This window comes from Salvia hispanica, chromosome 6, assembly GCF_029641045.1.
Source record: "Salvia hispanica isolate PSC_SH4W2 chromosome 6, Shi_PSC_v1, whole genome shotgun sequence".
NCBI classification, from domain to species: Eukaryota; Viridiplantae; Streptophyta; class Magnoliopsida; order Lamiales; family Lamiaceae; genus Salvia; species Salvia hispanica.
This window is the reverse complement of record NC_142697.1, coordinates 36,373,545-36,396,758: the sequence shown is the minus strand read 5'-3', so window position 1 is coordinate 36,396,758 and position 23,214 is coordinate 36,373,545. Positions and strand designations below refer to the sequence as shown.

At 34.4% G+C, this 23,214-nt stretch overlaps 3 protein-coding genes across 3 annotated transcripts; all 3 read left to right on the top strand.

Annotated features, from left to right (window-relative positions):
* Nucleotides 1-1,305: 1,305 nt before the first annotated feature.
* Nucleotides 1,306-3,880, top strand: LOC125204100 (Major facilitator superfamily protein). Its single transcript, XM_048102656.2, has 4 exons — nucleotides 1,306-1,418; nucleotides 1,516-1,733; nucleotides 2,099-2,655; nucleotides 2,868-3,880. The coding sequence occupies exons 1-4, from the start codon at nucleotides 1,352-1,354 to the stop codon at nucleotides 3,733-3,735; spliced, it is 1,710 nt and encodes a 569-aa protein (XP_047958613.1). The 5' UTR covers nucleotides 1,306-1,351; the 3' UTR covers nucleotides 3,736-3,880.
* A 2,235-nt stretch (nucleotides 3,881-6,115) lies between these two features.
* Nucleotides 6,116-8,467, top strand: LOC125204850 (ACD11 homolog protein-like). Its single transcript, XM_048103594.2, has 4 exons — nucleotides 6,116-6,536; nucleotides 7,164-7,336; nucleotides 7,845-7,990; nucleotides 8,157-8,467. The coding sequence occupies exons 1-4, from the start codon at nucleotides 6,255-6,257 to the stop codon at nucleotides 8,261-8,263; spliced, it is 708 nt and encodes a 235-aa protein (XP_047959551.1). The 5' UTR covers nucleotides 6,116-6,254; the 3' UTR covers nucleotides 8,264-8,467.
* Nucleotides 8,468-9,797: 1,330 nt separating this feature from the next.
* NFD5 (pentatricopeptide (PPR) repeat-containing protein) lies at nucleotides 9,798-13,931 on the top strand. Its single transcript, XM_048105062.2, has 3 exons — nucleotides 9,798-9,996; nucleotides 10,663-11,797; nucleotides 12,546-13,931. Exons 2-3 carry the CDS (start codon nucleotides 10,682-10,684, stop codon nucleotides 13,602-13,604), a joined length of 2,175 nt encoding a protein of 724 aa, XP_047961019.1. The 5' UTR covers nucleotides 9,798-9,996; nucleotides 10,663-10,681; the 3' UTR covers nucleotides 13,605-13,931.
* The last annotated feature ends 9,283 nt before the right edge of the window (nucleotides 13,932-23,214 follow it).

Here is a 23,214-nt window from a genome sequence, read left to right as displayed (position 1 = left end):
GAGAAGTAGGGAAGAATCAGTCTTCAATTGTGACCACAAACTTATAGTGGGCCTAAATTATTTGAGTAAACAGTATGTGTGACCATGAAGTTTTGCCACATATAAAAATGGGTTTATTAAATTAATGCTTCTAATTTTTTATTTGAATATTGATAAAGATCTCATGAGAGGATCGCCTAAACATTCGAATTATAATGCAGCCTCATTCCGGGAGGTTGTTGAATCCAAATTAATTACTAATACTTTACGAATCGAATATTGCTTACGGGTAATGATATTAATAATGGAATCTTCCTCAATCATGTTAACTCGAGATTTTATGTCACGTCACACTTTGAAAGCAAGTTTTTCTTTGCTTTGAATTTGTATTATGTTTCAAAAAGTTCATCTACTTATAGTATATGATGCAACAACATCTTGTAAAGGAAGAAAATATATTAATATGATAATGATTTAGGTGAATCAGGAATTCTCGATTTATTGTATGACCTAACTACATATAAACTAATAGTAGTAGTATTTAAAATAAATCATTTATTCATAATCGGTGAAAGTGTGCCATCCACCACCTTGAAATAGTAAAGCATGTTGTCTTAAACTAAATTAACTAATGGGTGTTAAATAGACAATCATGACCAAATAGAGATAACAAAAGAACTAGACGCAAGTTCTGTGGAACGAATATTGTTATATCACTAGGATGTGTTTTTACTTATTACCAAATTCAGTTTGAATATACTATCAGCAGGTAATGTCACATTTAAGGTAATTTAACAATTGAGTTATTTATACAAATTAAACTACGCAAGCATATACTTATAATAATCATATCATTTTAAAGAGTAAATACAATTAATTCACATTCAATCAATTAGTAAAGTATAAACGAAAAAAAATAGCCCCCAAAAAATGAACAACAAATAAACACAGCCGCAAACGGCATGGCGACAGAAATCATTTCCAAAAAAATTCACTGCTGGCCTCCTCTCTTTCACAAACAAATTTTTTCACGATTCCTTCTCTTTCATGAAACCGTATATCTTTTGTATCACTCTCCCGTTCCCATTCCCATTCGGCCATTCCTCTCAACTTTTTATCTTGTTGTTTTGCTTTTGTTGCTTCGCGACTTGTACCAATTTGAATGTTCATTTACCACCACATAAAATAAAAATGAGCTATTCACAATGGTAATTAACGGTAAGAGAAAAAGTGCAAAAATAAAAATATTAATGAAATGAAGAAAAAAAGGTTAGGCCTAGTAGCTAGCTAGGCTGCGTGCATGTATAGACAACTCTGTAATGCCTATAAATAGGTGGCTAACACCAACTCAAAAATACCCAACACTCACAACATGGAAATGACGAAGCAAATTTCCCAAAGGAAACAAGGTGGCATGATCACTATGCCCTTCATCTTTGGTAAGCAACATTTCTTGTAATAATAATCAAGATTCAAGACATAACATCCTAGTATAAATGCATTTCCTATGTTTTAACTATATATGCTTATTTGCAGCAAATGAAATATGTGAGAAACTGGCGGTGGTCGGATTTGGTACAAACATGTTAAGCTACTTAACAAGCGAGTTGCATCTCCCACTGACTCAGGCGGCCAACACCCTCACCAACTTTGGTGGCACCTCCGCCATGACACCGCTCCTCGGCGCTTTTATCGCCGACTCTTTCGCCGGAAGATTCTGGACCATCACACTCGCTTCAATCATATACCAAATCGTTGAGTTTCCTATGAACTATACCTAAATTTTCGTTTTTAACCAACTCTAATTTTGGTCAATAAAATGTGCTTTCTATAATCTATTACAATCTTAAATTTTTTGAATCGCTCACATAGTGCAAATTTCATTAATTGATCAATACTCAATTTTCCAGAGTCTAATGTGAAATTCGGATGGGCGACGATATCTTTCTAATAACCACTAATTTTAAAGGAATCCAAATTTTGGGAAAGACAGAAAGTAGAGTTTTGTGACAACTATCTTTAAGCTATTTTCCGACCACTTCTAATAACTAGTAAAACACAACAATGTGGATACCAATGTTGGTGCTAATTAAAACACAATTTGTGTGATTGGAAGCAGGGGATGATAAGCTTAACAGTGTCAGCAGTTGTGCCGAAGCTAAGGCCACCCCCTTGCAAAGATGGCCAAGTCTGCCAAGAAGCAAGCTCCGGGCAGCTGGCCGTGCTCTACGTGTCGCTCCTGCTGACTGCGCTGGGGTCCGGCGGGATACGGCCTTGCGTGGTGTCGTTCGGGGCCGACCAGTTCGACGAGAACGAGCCTGAGCAGAAGACGAGCACGTGGAAGTTCTTCAACTGGTACTACTTCTGCATGGGTGTATCCATCCTCGTGGCCAACACCGTCATCGTCTACATCCAAGATAACATCGGCTGGGGCTGGGGCCTCGGAATCCCCACCGTTGCCATGTTTCTCTCTGTTGTGGCGTTTGTTGCCGGATACCCTTTGTACCGAAAACTCGACCCCGCCGGCAGCCCCTTCACGCGCCTAATGCAAGTCGCGGTCGCTGCCTTCCGAAAGAGGCACGTGCCTGTTTCAGAACGCACGATGTTGTACGAGAATAGGGAGCTAGATGCTCCTATCTCAATTGGTGGGAAGCTACTCCATACTCAAAGCATGAAGTAAGTACGTTCAATTTGTCAATCATTTTTCAGTTTCAGTCTAGATATACTGCTGCGTTAGTTAAATTTAGTCCAAAGTCAGCAACCCAAAATCAATTGGTAATAGACGTGGTAGACTTATGTAGTTGTTTCAGTGATGTATGATATTATGGAGTAATTATATTTGTTTCGTTTGCCAACAACAAGATCCTTAACGACCAAATTACAAACAGGTTCTTGGACAAGGCGGCCGTGGCAACTGAGGAAGACAACCTGAAAGCGCCGAACGCATGGCGGCTGAGCACGGTCCACCGCGTGGAGGAGCTGAAATCGCTGATCCGAATGGGGCCAATATGGGGCGCGGGAATCCTCCTAATCACAGCGTCGGCCCAGCAAAACACCTTCTCCCTCCAGCAGGCCAAGTCCATGGACCGCCACATCACCAAATCCTTCCAAATCCCGGCCGCATCAATGAGCGTCTTCACCCAGCTCTCCATGCTCTCCACCATCGTCTTCTACGACCGCCTCTTCGTCCCGGCCACGCGCCGCCTGACCGGCCTCGACCGCGGCGTGTCCTTCCTGACCCGCATGGCCGTCGGCTTCCTCATCTCCCTCCTGGCCACGTTCGCCGCCGGATTCATCGAGATCCGCCGCAAGCAGGCCGCCGCCGGCGCCGGACTGATGGACAGCCCCCAGGAGGTGATCCCGATCTCGGCGCTGTGGCTGATGCCGCAGTACTGCCTCCACGGGATCGCGGAGGCGTTCATGTCGATCGGGCATCTGGAGTTCTTCTACGACCAGGCGCCGGAGAGCATGAGGAGCACCGCGACGGCGCTGTTCTGGCTGTCGATCTCGGCCGGGAGCTACACGAGCACGCTGCTGGTGACGGTGGTGCACAGGGTGAGCGATTGGCTGCCGGATAGGAATCTGAATAGGGGGAAATTGGAGTATTTCTATTGGCTGATCACGTTGTTGCAGCTGCTTAACTTGCTTTATTACTTGATTTGCGCCAAATATTACACGCTTAAGCCAGTGAAGCTTGGCGATGATGATGCCGCCAGGGCTGACGAAGATTGCTTTGAGCTGACGGGGCGTGTTTAGTTTTTATTCTGATGGCGTTGTAGTTTTTAGATTATATCGGTGCTGATTATTACTGTGTGTATGCTGGTGTTTTTCTGCGATGCCCCCTTGGGCTTCCACGCCTCTCTTGATTTCAATTTTTCTATAAATAGATTTACTTGACAAATTTGACTATTGTCTTCTCCCACTCTACTCGCACGGGTTTTAAGAAATGTAGCGAAAAGTGAGTTGAAAAAGTTAATGGATTGTGAGTCCTATTTTTAAATATTAATTTTATAATAAAATGTGAGTGAAAATGAGTTAGTGGAATATGAGGTCGATTACCAAAAATTGTGAAAGTGAAATGAGATAAATTTTGAGAACCGATGAAAATGAAATAATGTGACAAATTTATAGGGAGGGTGGTAGTACTAATAATACTACTCCTCTGTTATATCTAACAGGCGGAAAATTCTCTCTCTTTGAGGATCGAACAACACTACTTCCCAATTACAACCACCATATTGATGATGAATTGTGATGATCAAGATCAAAATCAAAATCAATTTTTTTTTTCTACTTTAATCGAACAGACGCTGACATGAAACGGTTAATTTAGTTTTGGATTGGACTGTTGCCAAAGCCCTAGGGCTACACAATTGAACGGTTGAAATGGGCCAATTGAATGGGTATTTTACAAATAAAAAATGAAGGTGCGTTAAATCTTATTTACAGCAATTAGTATATTAATCTTTTACGATTTCAACCATTTTCCTAAACTAATCTCGAACTTATTATAATACGACACTACGACTAATGTATTGAACGTTTATTTTATTTTGGAGGTGACAAATTGTATAGGCTAAGCATTATCGAATGAACTTTATAATAACCCAATCTAATACTATCCTAGCTTGAATCTGATATGTGAAGAAATTTCTCAAAATGAACACGAATTTGACCTGCTACATTCAAACTCGAACATGACACGAACCTGTTAATGTCAAAATATGATAACAACACACACCTGATTTTACTCGATAAGAACCTGGTATTAGATGATTAAACATAATAATTTACATGATTTAAATATGATTTACACTAACCTATTTAATACAATAATTTTTTAATGGGTAATCTGAAATCCAATCAATCCAATCCGAAATTATTAGTTTTTAATTGGTCAATCCAATAATAATCCGAACTCAATAAGACTTGATGCTACTATCCATTAATTTTGTGCATGTTTGTATTATATTAAAATTTATTAATCCTATAGTAATATCTATATTTTTAACTATTCTCATAAATCTATGTAATAAAAATTCAAACTATAACCAAGTTGAACCATAATGCATAGTAAAACTTAAATTTGTGATATTTATACTTATCTTCGTCCACAGAGTCTTGGGGAACATGTATATCTAATTTATATGGCAAAATTCTCGATCTGAGCGCGCATACAGTAAAATTGTATCCTTAAATGGGACATACTCTAGTATATTTTTTTATTCTGAATATAGTTGTTACACATTCTGAAAATGCATATTTAGACTAATATATACTTAATATAATTTAGGGAAAATATTTAATAAAATAAAAAAATGGAATTTGTAGAAAATATTTAGCAGATTTTTATATATAGAAGCGGGGCATGTTAGAGTGCCACCACCCTTTAAAATAACATCATACCACCATTCCTAGCCAATCATTTGTACACGTAGACGAATAATAAGCTGACACGTAGCAAAAATAAAGAAAAAATCCGAAAAAGACGGCCATCAATTTGTTGCTCTTTATACAATAATTTTTCTTGTATAGATTGCTGTGTAGCGTTTGTAATATTGCTGTGTAAGTGGTATCACGATGTCATTTTAAGAGGGGTTGTTATTTTAACACAAACCTATAGAAGCGTATACATTTGATTTTTAATATATTTAGTTTGGAGGAAATATTTAACACTAGTAAGACAAAATAATGGTGTATATGAAAAACATTTAGGATATTTAATTAAGATTATAGTGTGAATTTCATATATAAATTTTTTTCTTTTAATTTTCATTTAAATATATAATAAGATAATACTAGAAAATAATTATCACCAAATCAAATCCTAAAAATTTACAATGCAAAATTTTAATTCCCACGTATAATAAAATGTACAATGTGAAATGTGTTGCGTAATAAAATTTTAATTCCCACGTATAGTGAAGCTGTGCCCCACAAAATTGACCTATTGGTATAGAGCATGTCCTAACTATAAGGTAAAAATTGACGTGCTATTGAATCCAATTCTAGAATACATAGTAGTAGTAGTATTTTTTTAAAAAAAGTGAGACATGTCAATTGCAGAATAAAAATGGAATGAATGCAAAAGATGAAGGTCGGTCATATAACTACTTTTGGCGCGAATATGCAAAATACCCACTCAATACCCGAATCTCATCAGTCGTCAAATCAAACGCGCCTCTGTGAATCATCATTTCCACAAATTCACGCCTTTCTGTAGTCGGCCTAATTTTATTACACAGTAACGCATCAATCTCCCCAGACGACAAGCCATGCCTCCCCTCAAATTCCAATCTTTTTTCTCAACAACTGATAGAGAGATTCCGATTTCAGGAATTCCGATTTCTTCGGATGAATCTTACCAAAAAACAGATTTGACGCCGCTTGCGGCAGTGGTGGATGCGTTTGAGCAAATTTCGGCGGTGCTCAAGGCGAAGGGGCTTCATCACGATCTCGATTTGAAAACGTTCTGCGATGCGTGCTCTCTCGTGTCGGTGCTATTTGGGTGTTTAGGCATCGCGTTCAAATTTGCTGAGATGGAGTATGTTTCCAAGGTCGGTTTAATTTCACGCTGAATTATCCCCAATTTGTTAGGGTTTTCATGTATTTGATGTTGAATGCCTTCTCTGTGAAATCATGTGTTCTATGTGAATGTTTTTTTTGTTCGTTTTTGAACGATTGATCAGGAAAATTTGGAGAATTTAATTACTTGAACAAAAATTACTTAATATATAAGGGATGGAGTTGAAATTCCATTGTTGGAAGTAACTTTGTTGATTTTACATCAACATCTTGACAAACTGAAAAAGGTTTCTATAGTTTGTTTTCACTTTGATTGGTGACAGCTGTTAATTATATCCAAACGTAGATGCTATTTCTACTCATGTTTGGATTCAATCACAACACAAACATGTAGGACACAGTGATGTTATTCGCGAAAGAAGAGCATTATTCTACAAGTCCACGGAAGTATCAAGTCTCTGCTTGAAGGTTTTCATGCGAAACTGTTTTGTTCGTTACAAATATCGTGTAACTTAATCTTGGTTTGGTTAGCACCCGTACCTCTGAACTATTTGCAACAAGCATTTAGTTGAGTTGTGGCATCTATATCTTCTTCTTGTTGCAGATCGACTCCAAACTACCTAAATGTTGACTAATTGGTATGAGCTCATTGTTTTCAGGTAAATGATCTCGCGGAAGCATCACTAAGATATAGAACATTGAATAGCGTACTTGATTACGACACACAACATAACTCAGTCAGGACTCAAGGGAGTCTTTCGCGTAATTTGCGTAGAGTCAGGCAGGGCCTTGATCTCATTAGAGCTCTGTTCCAAAACTTTTTGTCTTCAAAGTAAGTCAGTTTCTCTTTGCATATTCTCTTGCTTGATGATTTAACTGCTTTCCTTTCATGAAATTCTTGGTAAGGTATGTTTTACAGGACATACCTAGATGCTTAATCCTAGATGGATAATCATATGATAATAAGTCATAACCCACCCCGTCCAACTAAAATAATCTCACAACTTAATCCTAGATGGATAATCATATGATAAATAGTCATGACAACTGAACGACATCTTAGTGTACTTTAGCATTTCCAATACATTAGTACTCCATTTGATAGATTTACACAACTTCTTAGTTGCATTTGTCCCGACGTTGGGCTATCACGCCTGCTCTTCATATTGATTATAAATGGAAAGATATTTTCAATAGTTGACAATCCACTATAGAAATAGCTCCGAAGCTTCTAGTGACTTCCAAGCCTCAAACTCGTTTAACAGTCAGTATCCCTGAGGGCCTTGCTGTGACAGCAGATTGTTTGACAATGCAACTAACACTTATGGTGCTGCTCACAGTGATTATTGCTTGAAAGATGCTGCCTCAGCTGCTTATGCAAAAACATGTGCCCCTTATCACTCTTGGGCGGTGAAGACTGCTGCTTATGCTGGTATGTATGCGCTGCCAACGAGGGATCAGTTGCTAGTGAAGCTAAATGAAACCGGTAAGCTGAGATTGTATCGCCATCACATTATGTCATTTACAAAGATACTTACTCAACACTGTTTTGTTGGCTCGCTGGAGGTTAATTTTGAGAACATTTAGATGTGTATATTCAGTTCTTGATTACGTTAATCATATGCTCCGATTTCCATCTTCTATGTTAACAGAGAACTCTGCTGAGAAGGAAATGATCAGATACATAAATGCCTCGCTTCCAGTCATCGAGTACATTGATAATCTGTACATTTCGAGACGTATCAGCTTGGATTGGTAAGCTTGTTCCAGTGGAGATCCCCAGTCACTCCAGATTTGAATTGTGGATATAAAATCTAAGCTTTAGGCTCTAGTACATGAATACCTCAAGGAGATATGACTACTTATGCTTTTATTTATGGTCTCAAGAATTCCAAGCAAATTGAACTTTGCTGTATAACGATCACTTTGTGGCTTAATATATCTAGTGCTAATTTGAAAGTTACATGTATCAGCTGAAAGCAGATTTTCCAGGCTCTTGAGGTATATGTAAACAAAAACAAATACCAAAATTATCTAGTTCCCAAACTAAATATTCAAATAAGGAAGCCATACAGTTTGAATAAGTGAAGTTCTTCATCAAGAATTGAAACTACTTCCAGATACAAATTTGAGAGTTCAAATCGACTATACAGCATTTTCAAAACATAGATCATCAAATCTCACAAAAAAATATAAAATTCTACCGTAAAGAAGTAAGACTAGGGGTGGGTCGATACGATATATTGTATCGAAAACGTTGTATCGTGTTTCGTATCGAAAATATCGATATGAAAGAATTTCATATCGTTATCGTATCGAAAGTTTCGATATATCGACTTTCGATATATTGAACTTTCGATATATCGTAAGATCGATACGATATATCGAAATATTGTTATCGTATCGAATACCTATATATCGAAAAATATAATTTCAAAACTGAAAAATAACACAAAAATTAATAAAACTTCAACACAATAAAATAAAGAGTGTTCTTATTAGGGTTTCATATATATATTTTTCTAAATATATGAATGAATTAAATGGATTTATAAATATTTATAATTTTAAACTTCAATATGTATTGAATTTCAATATGTTTCGATATATTCGATATAAAACGATATATCATATCGTTATCGTATCGGAAACTTACGATACGATACCGTATCGTATCGAAAATTACGATATACCAAAAATTCGATAATTTTTCGATATTTTTCAATACGATACGAGCGATATATCATTTTTTCGGTATTTTTCCCCAGCCCTAAGTAAGACTACAACTTCTATTAGAGGGAAAAACCATAAAACTAAACTAATACACAATGAGAAAGAAGCCTTTTTTCATAGTACTTCCTCATACTGAGGTCGAATGGGGAATAATATTTGATGGAAAAGCCCATAACTGCTTCTCTGTAAATACAACTCACACATGCTCTGCTCTACCATTTCTTTTTTACTTCCACAAAAGATATGGTTTTAAATTGACCAATGACAACTAGTCTTGTTACTTCCATACCATAAGTGATAATCCCCTCTCCAAGTATATCACTATATTGTGTTATCTCAGAAAAAAAGGATCTTTGGAATCACAAATTGGATCATTAACACAAATACAATTTCTTAAGATATTAAAATGAAAATCAATAATTAAACTATTCTCGGCCCACTTATCCAGATCATATTAAAAAAGCCCAATATCTGTTAACAAACTAAATCTGGCCCAATAATTAATAAATCAAAACACAAGACCTAAATAAATGTAATTAAATAATTTCCATCTTGGGCTTGGCCACCTCCCTCGTCTCCCTCTCGCACTCTTTACAACATTTCCGGTGAAACCAACAAATCTACCACCACTTCCGCCGCCTCAGCCCCCATTTCTTCCTTATTTTGCTCTCGGCGCCTCCGCAGTGGAATTGTGCTCTCCGCCCTCTTCTCAGCCTCAACTCAACAACATCAAGAAGCCTGATACTATTTGTTCATCAGGTACTTCTTCTTCATTGATGTTGCATATTCTTCTCCGGCAGCGATTTTTCTTCTTACCGTCTCCATTGTTGGTTTTTTTCGTGATGTGATTTGCTCCTGAATTGGTATTTATATACCTAAAAATTGGAATACTAAGATTTGTGAGATATTGCAATTCGAAGTCCAATGATTTGATTTTATTATTAACTAAGTGATGTTTCTTATTTTGGTGGAAGCTTTGTAATGTGCTGAATTTGACTGGGATCTGTATATGTTTGTAAAAGAAAGTGATGAGCTGAAATGAGTGAGAAAGGGTCTAGATTATACATGTTTGGTCACGGAAGTGATGAGCTGAAATGAATGAAAGTGATGAGCAGAAATGAGTGAGAAAAATTCTGGATTATACATGTATTTAGGGTTTATAGAAAACAAAATTTTTTGGAATCCAAATCTGAAGCTCCAATGCTTTATCGCATGAGTAATTACAGCTGTTATCCGATAGATTTCCAAAAAACTCATGGATTTTACAGTTTTTATTTCGATTTAGGTGGATTTTAGTTGATTTTTAAGATTATAGTCAGTTTTTTTGGTTGAAATTTATGGATCTAATTCTGTGTTTGGATGTTATTCAGTAGACCCTTTCAGGATCGTGTTATTTTTAGTTGGTCTGATATTTTTTCTTTAAAGGCTACGTGAAAAGGTAGGTATGAATTTGAGGCGTCTCTTTAGCAAAAACACGGTGAACAGAATCGCTGAACTCAATGGCAGAGCATTCAACCAGCATTCATCTGCTTATAGATGTGTAGCAGCTGCTAGTATCCTGAGGCCCCCTACTTTTCATCCATCAGGAGCATACCATGGCTCATCTTTCATGAACTGCCCTAAGCATAACAGAATTGATAATCAGTTTTCTAGATGCATTCAAACTGCGGGACAAGTTGAGTTAGATGATGACTCATCAAGTCATTTGGAATGTGAGTCAGAAGATGATGCTACAATGAATGAGTTCTTGTCCCGGTTTGTTTGGCTGATGCGGAAAAAACTCGCTGCCGCATATCCCAAGTGTGAAAAAGATACAATTAACGGCATGCTAGTGATCATTGTTGAAAATGTTGTATCAGAGATGGAAAAGGGTGGTCTTCAGCAAGTGACGGGGTATGGTGCTTCTACACCCTCAGGAGATTTTAGTGAGGATTTGTGGAGAACTGTGTGGGACGTTAGCAATATAGTTCTGCGAGACATGGAGAAAGAAAAGAAAAAAGAGAAAATGAAGACATTTCTTCAGTCTGAAGAAGTTAAGGAAATGTACAGATTTGCTGGTGAAGTGGGCATTCGAGGAGATATGCTGAGAGAGTTTAGGTTCAAGTGGGCTCGTCAAAAGATGGAGAAAAGCGATTTTTATGAGAGTCTGGAACGCATGCGGAAAGAGGCTGCTCAAAATGATTCCCAAGAAAAAGATCAACGCGGAAACAAAGTCGTTAATGAGGACGGTAATCTGCTTGAAGGGAAACAGACTGGTGTCTCACTTCCTAAAAGACATGGCAAGATCAAGTATAAGATTTATGGGCTTGATTTATCCAATCCAAAGTGGGCTAAGGTGGCGGATAAAATTAATGAGCGTAGCAAATTTATGTGGCCCGAGGAGCCAAAGCCAATATCTAACAAGTGCAAACTTGTTACTGAGAAGATCCTCTCATTGAAAGATGAGGACGATCCTTTTCCACTTATAGGAGAATGGAAAGATCTTCTCCAACCTAGCAGGATTGATTGGGTTGGTCTTCTTGATAAATTGAAAGAGCAGAATTCTAATATACATTTCAAGGTATTGTGTTTTGGTCTTTCATGCAAATTTTATCTTGACATTTCTTTTAGAAGAGTGATGATTGTGTTGGAAACGATAGTTTTGATATATTGATTCCTATTTTTTTTGGGTTAACCAAACTATCCCCTAACCAAATCATCCTCTTACATGAATTTCTTTCACATGCCTATCTATTCCTGGTAATTTTGGCAGAATTGGATGTTTTAGTTTGATAAATAACCAGATCTAAAGACATGAATCAGATATGAAACTGTTGAACATATAATATTAACAATACAACTCTGACTAGATGTATAAATGAAGTTTTTACCATCATTGATATTCAAATAATAATTGCAAGGTAAGATATGATTTTTTATTTTCAAATTTACAAATCCGCGTTCAGTAGACGACTGATTACCACATTGACACTTGTCTATTTATGCTGAACCATAATCTAGATATATGTCTCAAATGCTTCGAAGAGCATAAAAGCTTTCTGTATAAAATCTGGCAACCATTTTTCAGTCAGTTCTGGGAAGCATAATTGAAACACTCATCCCATGTTAGAAGGGTGTAGGAGGAGCATTCGGTCATAATATTTTACTAGTACTATTAGTTAATGCTTTGATAAACCTTTGCATAGAATTTTATTGACTTCAGGTATTTCATAGTCATAATTTATGCAGTTGATGATCATTGACAAAGTTGTTTTTCAAAGTTAAATATCCTGACGTTTTAAATCTTAAATCCAACTTGTTTGTTTCAGGTTTCAGAATTTCTACTTTCTGAAGATTCCTTTGAGGCAAGTGAACGGGACTACTCAAAACTGATTGATGCTCTTGCCAAGGAGAACCGCTTAGAAGATGCTGAGAGAATTCTAAAGAAAATGAATGACAAGGGCATTCCTCCTGATGTTATCACATCAATAACATTGATCAAAATGTATTGTAAAGTAGGAAATCTTAGTCGAGCAAAAGAAGCATTTGATAGCTGCAAGGCCCATGGGTTCCGACCAGACGTGAAGGTCTACAGTTCTATGGTCATGGCCTATGTGAATGCAAACCAACCGAAAGATGCTGAGTCTATACTGAGAGAAATGGATACTCTGGGTATTAAGCCTCCAAAGGACATATACATGGCCTTACTTCACCTGTATACCAAAGCTGGCCATGCTGACTTAGCTGAACGAATTCGCACTGCCATGCAATTTACCGGAGGATTTAGCATGGACCTTGAATCTTTGACATTAATGATTGAGGCATGTGCACGAGCTGGTAACCCCGACCGTGCTTTGAACTATTTTACTCAGATGACAAACCTTGGGCTCAAGCCAGATGATAGATGCACTGCAAATGTGATTGCTGCCTATGAAAAGAAGAATTTGTTGGATGAAGCCTTGGAGCTTCTATTGAAACTTGAGAAGGATGGGTTTGAGCCTGGGGTTGCTACGTACACAGTTCTGGTTGATTGGTTTAGCAAGTTGGACCTTCTTGAGGAAGCCCAACAGCTATTGGACAAGATTTCCGAACAGGGTGAGGCTCCTCCATTTAAGCTCCATGTGAGCCTTTGTGACATGTATATCAAGTCAGGAGCTGAGAAGAAGGCCTTGCAAGCTTTAGGAGTTCTGGAGTCGAAGATTGATGAGTTGGAGTCGGAGGACTTTGAGAGGATTATAGGTTCACTTGCTGGTGGGGGCTACGTGCAAGATGCTCAAAGGGTGCACGGGTTAATGGAGTCTCGGGGATTCATTTTGTCCGACCGAATGAAGGTATCTCTGATGGCATCTCAAGCACTGGGAAAGAGTAAGAAGACACTAATGAGATAGAGGTAATAAAAATCAATATGATCTAGCAAAATGGTGACTTATGTGATGACGGTTCATTAGTGTATGTGCACTTAGTCATGTTAGTTCATTTTACTTTCTTTCATGAACTTGTTTTTGTTGGAGTGTATGCTTACGCTCATTTTTGTTGGAATCTTATGTCATCTAATAGGTCTGAGGTATCAGAAAAGAACAACTATCAGTATAAATTGTTGCTGTGAGTTCTAATAAGTAGAGTCTTTTGCACAAACTCATTTTAGGTATCCACTGCTGCACTTCTGATATGCTTTGTTTCGTTTATGACTTAAAAATGTCCAAATTTTCCTAGTTGATCTGTTATAAAATGTGTTATTGAATAGATTTGTCTAAGATAAGCGTGGACTGTGTATCATCTCTCGTAAAACAGAGTTGTAGATTGTATAAACTAGTGTTAAGTTTTTTTGCTGGTTGTGATCTTTCATTGTGACATTGCCGACATGAATCTTTCACCCAATTTTATATTTCACTATAAATTGACTGCTTGTTGAGAAATGCTAACTGTGTTTGTGTTTTTGAGCAACATTTATTCAGGTGTTTAATATGCCATGACACTTTAATATTTTGTTTGCTTTAAAGTAGTACTAATACATATTAATTGTAACATTTCCAACCAAACGTTGAATTATAAGCAAAAACAAGATAGTGATACTCTGTAAATGATAAAAGACATTTTAGTCAAACTCATTTGTGGAAATCATGCCTATTAACTACTTATTTATGTAATCATGTGATATGTAATAAGTTAACTTAAATTAAAATTAAATACTCTTAAACGGATGAAATTACTCATAACTAAAAAGTACAAACAAAATTAAAACACGAAAGACTAAAAATTGAACAAAGTTTTTAAAAATAAGCGCATATAGTTTATTTGCTTCTACTTTTTTTCTACTATTGTTTTTGTAGATGGATGAAATAATGAGAAATTGAAAAGAGTACTAGAAAGTAACATCATAATGTGGATTATTTGCTAAATTTTACCCTTAAACGAACACTTGTTTAGTTCCACTAAAATTCCAAATAAAGAAATTTGATGTGTCCCCAACGGAAAAAAATACAGCTGAAGAGAAGAGTGTGAGTGCCATTATACACCTGTAATAAAATGGCAGAGTTAAGATTGGTCGACTAGCATAATGTCCACATCAAAACTTGATTAGGTTCCCCTAAATAGAAATAAATATATGAAAAGTAGTTGATGGGTAATTCACTTTTAATGCCACCTGTTAAGAAAAGTGCTGCTCACAATCCGATTCGTAATCTTTGTATACCAATTGAGGAAGCACATCTGCATTTTTTCATTTTACCAATTTTCGATGGTCAATACATATTCATTTTTATTGTTGAACTTACTAAGTTGTTGATATTTGTGTGATTTTCTTTGATTATACAGAGCAATCTGGCAACAAAAATTATTTCATTAGCTCTTTTATAGTGGAGTAGTATTTTTTTTGAGAGGAACATATTTTTTTAAGAAGGCCGCATAATTTGGAGTTTCTATTGGGAAACTTTCTCTATTTGGAATTTTAAGTGGAACAAAACAAGTGTTCGTTTAAGGGTAAAATTTAGCAAATAATCCATGAAAAAAAATTAAAATTAAATAGATAGAAAAAAAAAAGAATCCTATGAATATCTAGATGCAATTACTAAACACAAAAAGCTCTGTATCATTAGGACTTGATATACATTGCAATGACAAAGTGAGTGTTTCACACCATGATTAGATTAGCATAGTGAGTAATAGTATAAAAACCTAATGTATATAATTCGGAAGCGGAGTATTTGAGTTGCTCATCAAACTTGGACCTTAATTAATTAATTAATTAATTAATTAATGCAGTCACCGCCAAACACATTTGAATAACTAAATAAAAATGATTTATAACAGCCAATCTAGACCTTAACTGCTAAGTTTGGGATAAATTTGGAATAGGACAAACCAAAGTCCAAAAGGTCCACATCACAGAGATTTTGCACTGCACTAGATTTGCCGGATTTGCACGGGTTTCATACTACCAGATGCATCTACATATAATACTGTATCCATTTTCATTTATTAAAAGAAAACACGCTCGAGTCGGTAAACGACGAGCAAAGATATTCATCACAAGCAGTCAAGAGTCATACCGTAGAAACCCAAATAGAAAATAATAGTAATATCAAAACTCAAACAAACATGAAAATGTAAAACAAGTTAGTAAGCTACTCAAACTGAAACAAACAAAAATAGTAACTGACAAAAGAAAAGCATATCAATAAATCAAACTACGGGATACCCGGTTCCACGTGAACAATAGGTAAGTTCACAAAAACATGGCGGGGGATTGAGGGATAGCAAATCTAGCATCAATCTTAACTCCAATCTTTGATATCGCTCACTTGATCAATTGACAGTTCCGTTGAAAAAAGAGAATTCGGACTCCGGCTTTTAACCCATGACCTAAAATAGTTAAATAAGAATTTTTTTTTTCTTTTTGGTCTCCCTATCTGACTCAAACCTTTGAAACGTCCATTTATTGTGGATGTTCCAGATCGACCAAGATATGATATAGAGCATATAAATCCATATCTTCTTATCAAGTTCGTGGGGAGGAATACCTAACCAAAAAAGAAACACGTCATCAATCTTTGGGGAGGCAAACGAGATAGAATTGGTGCTCAATTTTTCAGTTTATTTATCACGATATGATATATACTATATATTTTACTTATAGTCTACTTGCATCATATCTATATATTTTACTTATAGTCTACTTGCATAGATTTAATTTTAACTCGGAAACTAAGGAAATATAATCATTTATCTTGTCATATTGACCAAAGAGTTAATCCTAGATTCATATCCAAAATTCACAAGATTTGTACCTGAAAGTCTTTTGGATAAATTCGTCTTATCCTATTTCAAGATAGCAAGCACTGAATCATGTTCACGTAATGTGAGTATTAATATACATACAAATTTCTGTTCACACTATGCTTTCAATAATCGTATAACTGCAAAATATAATACTCCTACTTCAATAGAAAATACAAATCACAAGATTTAAAACACCCCAACAGGCATTATAAATATGTTAAAGTATATGACTAATTAAATAATTTTATTTTATATTTATAGTATGCTGACCTACTGCGGTTTCTATAGTTGCACTTGCATTTAATCTAGTCTTTGTAAAAACCAACTAAAGAAGTTGGTTTAGTTGTCACAGAAACTCACTATCCCATCCTCCCTCACGTGTTTATTTATTTTTTAGATATGATACTATGATTCCGTTCATTTCTCAAAAGTATTACTAATACATTTGATTTGCACGGATTTAGAAAAAGACGATTGTTATTTGTTAGATACGATTTGAGTGGGAAAAAATGTCACTAAGAGACTCACTATGTAAAAAATTGATTTTTTAGTAAATAAAAATTGTTTGAAAAAATAAAATATAAAGCAATGAAAAATATCATGACATCAAATATAATAATTATATCATATACTTCTGACTTCTGAGGGGCCAAGATATAATAACTTAACATTGGACATATTGACAACAATAAAGTCACAGAAATAATTCCCCTATTTCTGCCACCACTAATATAATGTAGTAATGTACTATCACTATATAAGGATGATAATACGTAGCGAAATAAGTGGAGTACTAGAAAACTTCCATTTTGAATCAAATATTTTCCAGCTACGTATTAATTTCAATATTTTTTTATGGGGGATTGATGATTTAAAATATATTTTGCTACAAAAGAATCTCGTCTTTATTAATAACATGACTGATTTCCTTATTTGTCTGTATTCGATGCAACTAATCCAAATTAAAAAAGTGTTTCTAATAATTGAGTGGTTACGCAGTTGACACTTGTTGAGGCTTGGTTGGTTGCCACAGTGCTATTATATGTTTAAGCTAGAGAAAATGACTTTATTTTTGCATATGGATGACATAGAGTGTGACTAAATTATGTCGAGATTTGTTGCTCTTAATTGGAGGGGAGCGTTGATTCTAGTGTTCCTTTTTCTTTATTTCTGGTGGGGTTTGTGATGTATCATTGATGCCTTAACCTTTCCACTTTTTGAGTTATAATTGGCCATGTGACATTTTTATAATTAAGGTGGCTTTCTCAATTGGGTTATTACTAAGGATATCAAAATCAAAGGTGGAAACTGTTATAGGAGTATTTTGTTAACACGTATGGTGTGCATATTTAATTAAGGCATCTTAGATTTGTACCAAAACGCCACTCGATCGGTCCTTTCTATTGAACACTTGAACTTTAATTAATGATTACTTTTTGAGTTAAATCGGATTTTTATAACAATATGTATTTTAGGGTTAATTTTTTTCAGAAAAATCATAAAATTTGATTACTCACAATTTTTTAAGAGCACGTACGTAACTTTGACATTTTTCTCAATTGTCTTAGTATCAGATTTTGGGAAAATTATATATGATGTGGCGGGCGGAAAATATAACGTACTAACAAAATATTCGACTACTTAAACGATGTCATTAAATACATCTCGTCACCCACATTTTTTTATTTTTACACATCTACATTCCATGCCTATAAATTCAGACGCGTGACAAGCTATAACCTTTTACCACAAGACATGTAAAAAAATGTCAAAATTATTATATAGTATTGTAATTGATAAATTCTTTTGGATGTGAAACTGACCAAACTTGCTGATATTGGAATAATTTCCCTAAATTGTATTTGCCCCTTGGAAACTTGTGCTCTAAACGATCACATCTCTTATACTAGGTCCAAAGCTTAAGTTCACTGATTTATATTTTGTAACCATAAATTCATACACCTTAAAATATATATAATCATAAATGTGTTATCTGTGCTAATCTTGTTGAGTATAAGCTTCATCGTGATGAAACCATCAAATTTTATTTACCTGTTAAATAATTAGAGAGACATCATTCAAAAGTTCAAAATAGTTTCATCTTTAAATTGGATCTCCATTCTAGTCAACTTAGTGGGTCAGTTTTGTGCATAGCCATCAATATTATATGAATGTTGAAATATAGATGCAATGACAATAATGGCAAGTAAGAACATATGCTTAATCATAAAATAGTAATAACAGTAGCATTAAAATAATACACATTTCTATTTGTGCTATGAGTCCACCAATGAGAGTGGTTTGAGTATTCTACAAGGAGACAAGCACACATTTTGATTAGGAATCCATAAGTATGCTTCCTATACTCCAAGCACTTTCATACACTTAAATCTATATAATATAAATACATTTGGCATTTTTAATGAATTCTTATGTCACAGGTGTCACTAGCCAGAAAAGCCACGCTTCACTAAGTGTCGCCAACAATATTCAGAAGAAGGAAAAACCGCAGGCAAAATCTGATTCTCAGCTACCAAATCAAAATCTAACACTGTTCCTCAATTGTTATATTAATGATATTAATTATGCTTGTTTTCTTTCAAGTTTATATTATAAAATCACATGGTTATGCGTGTGTGGGTGGTGGTGGGTGTCTGTGTGTGTGACGCATTGTGATTGAATGATAATTGTATAAAGGGAAGTTATTAAGTAATATAATGGTGTGGATTAGAATTGGACATGCTTATAACTACTACTACTAAAGAAGTGAATCACACTCATAAAGCAAGAATCGATAGGTTTATTAAATACAACTTACTATTTGTCCAACTTATATGGTACTAGTATTATTTATTAGATGCTATGGTCTTTTACACATTTTGTATTATTTGCATGTTATTGCAATTAAATTGAATTGAATCATTACTTACATATCATACTATAAAATCTCATTCGATTTAGATTTTAAGGTAGGTGAATAATTTCGAAATGGGTCTTGCAGATGAGTTTAAATTGGTATGGAATAAAAGAAGAAAAAGAAAATGGATCGTAGGAAAATTCTGTATGTTTGACTGTAAAAGGTAATCTCTTACTAATGACAAACCACTTATTATAATTAGGCCATGCACGGGACTGAGGAATACTTAAAAATGTGGAGCATTAGCAAAATGAATTCTACTCCTCTACTCCTAAAAAAACTACATGTACAAAACCAAGAAATTGGGATTCTATAGTGAAAAAGAAATAAAACATATTTTTCTAATTTAAACTTTTTTTGCCCATTCGAGGCAGAATACAAAAACTCGAAGCCTAAAGTTTGGATCTTCCCGCAATTAAAAATGTTGGTAAGTGAGGAAACCTAGACCATGTGAAGGTTGCTCTATTTGTGTAATGGAAGAGCACCACTAATCAATTTGCCCAATTGCCTTATGCCAACAACAATCTCGGATATCTGGTCCAATCATCATTTTTCAAGGCTAACTAGCCCTTTAACAAAACCATATTTGTATTTCTTACCCCAAAACTATCTCATCTTTTCAATTTGGTCCCTATTTTATCCTTGATTTATGTTGTTCGCCCCTGAGCTCAATCTCGACTCAATACCACCTGTCCACTTGTTGATGTGATGAATCATCTCTCATGTTCAAATGTACTTGAAAGCTTCTTGTAGTTGGTGATTTTCATGTTGACGTGCGAAACATCAGTTCGCTTGCAGCACTAGCCCATTCTTTCTTCTCGTTGTTGTACATGGCTCAAAATTTAGGATGTCAAGCTATTAGAGCTCACTCAATCAAAAGGAGTCCGAATCTTGAGAAAATATTCATTGGTCCTTCCACACCACCATGACACCATGAGGTGTGTGTTCAACCAATTATCTATTGACAAATAGAAATATAAAAGGCCACACATCCAACTAGACATGCAATTATTTAGGAAACATTCATTATACCACTTTTATGAAAAATTGCATAATATAAATATGATCATTACTAATATATTTTCAGCTTCTATATATATTTTATATTTATATTTGCAAAATATAATAATAATAATAATAATAATAACCAATATGTATCGCAATAAAAAATGTAATCCTACAACATTTTGTTAATTTTATTTTATGTGTATAGTTTTCTTTTTCTTACTTTTATATACATAAATAAATATATGTAGGGATGTATTACGATCAAATCAGTATCTTTGTCAAACGTCAAACCATGTACATTTATACACAAATAATGTACTAATGTAGTACATTAGTACTACATTACTTATGTGTATAAATGTATAAATGTACATGGTTTGACGTTTATTACATATGTGTATAAATGTATAAATGTACATGGTTTGACGTTTTGACAATACTTAACGTTCTGACCTTAATACATCCCAAGGGAAGTGTTATATTGCTAACTCAATACTTAATTGCTAACTACAATTAAATAATAGCATTTAGATATTCAAATCAATGGCCTAGATCATCAGCCCCAAAATGTCAATACGATAAAATGAAAACGTCAATAAGGGTATTAAGGTTAATTTACACCAAATTAGTTGTGACTAACTTTTGAAAAATATCACATAACTTTAAAACGCATATAACTTTCTCGATTTAAATTATTTTTTCACACAACATATATCAAATTAAAGATAATTTCATAAGGATTATAACGAGATCTCACTTGCATATGTCCAAATGTCAAAATTTGAAGAAAAAAAAATTGAAAAATTTTCAATTTTTTCGTACAACAACAAATGTCAACATAGTATATAAAATATGTCAATATAATACATATAGAATGTCATTTTTAAAGCAATGTGTTGACATTCTCAAAGCATTGTGTTGACATTCTCAAAACACTATATTGATATTTTTATCCAAAACCCTAGTTTGATAGTTTTTTTTTTTTATCTTTTTCGATTTAATTAATAAAAACAAAAATTACACGTGGCAAATTTTAGACCACTAGATTTCTAAAATCACGTGGTCTTAAATTAGTTATAGTTAGCAACTAGAGAGTGAGTTAGCAATTGATCAATTCCCTACATCCCTATGTATATATATAATTGAAAATTCTACATAAATTAAAATAAGTATGCCCAATGTAATTTTTCTCTCTTTTTTTAGTGCACATAAATGATTACTCGATAGGTTAATATTGCAAATAAAATTAAATCATGGTCATGCTTTATATGCATAGTATATTTATTTATATCCATAATAAATAAGAAAAAAAAAAAGATAATAATAGTCATACACAAAAGAATATACCACAAGTGTTAGTAAGATTTTATTTATTTTATTATATATAAAGATGCAATATATCATATACTAGTAATTTCCATATTTATATCATACAATTTTCCATAAAAGTAGTATAATGAATGTTTCCTAAATAATTACATGTCTAGTTGGATATGTGGCCTTTTATATTCTTACTTGTCAATAGATAATTGGTTGGACACACAACCTCATGGTGCTATGGTAGTGTGGAAGGACTACTAAATATTTTCTCCCGAATCTTTTTGTGAGTGTGTGTGGTAACCCCATCGGGCCGAGACCGATTTTACGTTTCAATGACTCTCTCCCAAATATATTTGCTTCTCGTTGTTCCGACAATCGGATCATCCGAAGAGTTATCTACAAACTTTAATTCTCCCACTAAGAATTGTGATTGCGGATGAAGGTGTACCCTCGACCTCACTTTGCGAGTTGTGTTCTCTTTCCTTAATAATAATCAACTCTTAAAACATTGTTTGTTCTCGTCCTATTTTTAAGCAACATTCAAATAGTGGAAAATAATAATAATAATAATATAATCAATTTATAAACCATTAATTGTAATTTTTTTTTTAAAAATCGTTATTTGTGATGGGATGAGTGCAAATATAGTTATAATTTAATTATACTGAAGATGTTTTTCTATGGCAAACATGGACATATGATTTACTTTTCATATAAAATAGAGTGAACTACAAAAATAGTCCATGGATTATGGGTTTATCTCGCCCATAGTCCCTGAATTTTAAAAATATCATCATACATCTCTGATTAAGAGTTTATCTCGAAAATGGTCATTTTTTCACTGTTTTCGATCGAAAATACCCTTTTGAGGGGTTTTGGGGAGTTTGGGCAATTTTGTCTTTTTACACTTTTAACATTTTAAATCTGATATTATTTTAGTTATGTACTAAATTTGATATTATTTCAAAATTATCATTCTTCTTCCCTTTTGTCATCCTTCACTTTGTTTCTTTATTTCAATATTAGATTTAATTTTATAAATTTAAATTTTAAATTTTGATTTTTAAATATCAATACATTTTTTTAATTAAAACTATTAATTCATGGACACTATAAATATTGATTAAAACTATTAATTTTTGTTATTTAATACTCCCTCCGTCCCATTGAAGATGATCCACTTTCCTTTCTGGTTTGTCCCAACCAAGATGATCCATTACTTAAAATAGAAACATCTTTATCTCTACTTTATTCTCTCTCTCTTACTTTACTCTCTTCTCTTAACACACAAAATATAATTGCATAAAATCCCGTGCCGCCCAAGGAAGGGGTCATCTTCCTTGGGACGTCCACAAAATATAGATCACTTTCTAAAAATGGAAAGTTTATCTCTCATACTTTTCCCACTTTTTCTTCCCTCTCTCATTCTTTACTCACTTTTTCTCCCTATCTCTCTTACTTTACCTACTTTTTCT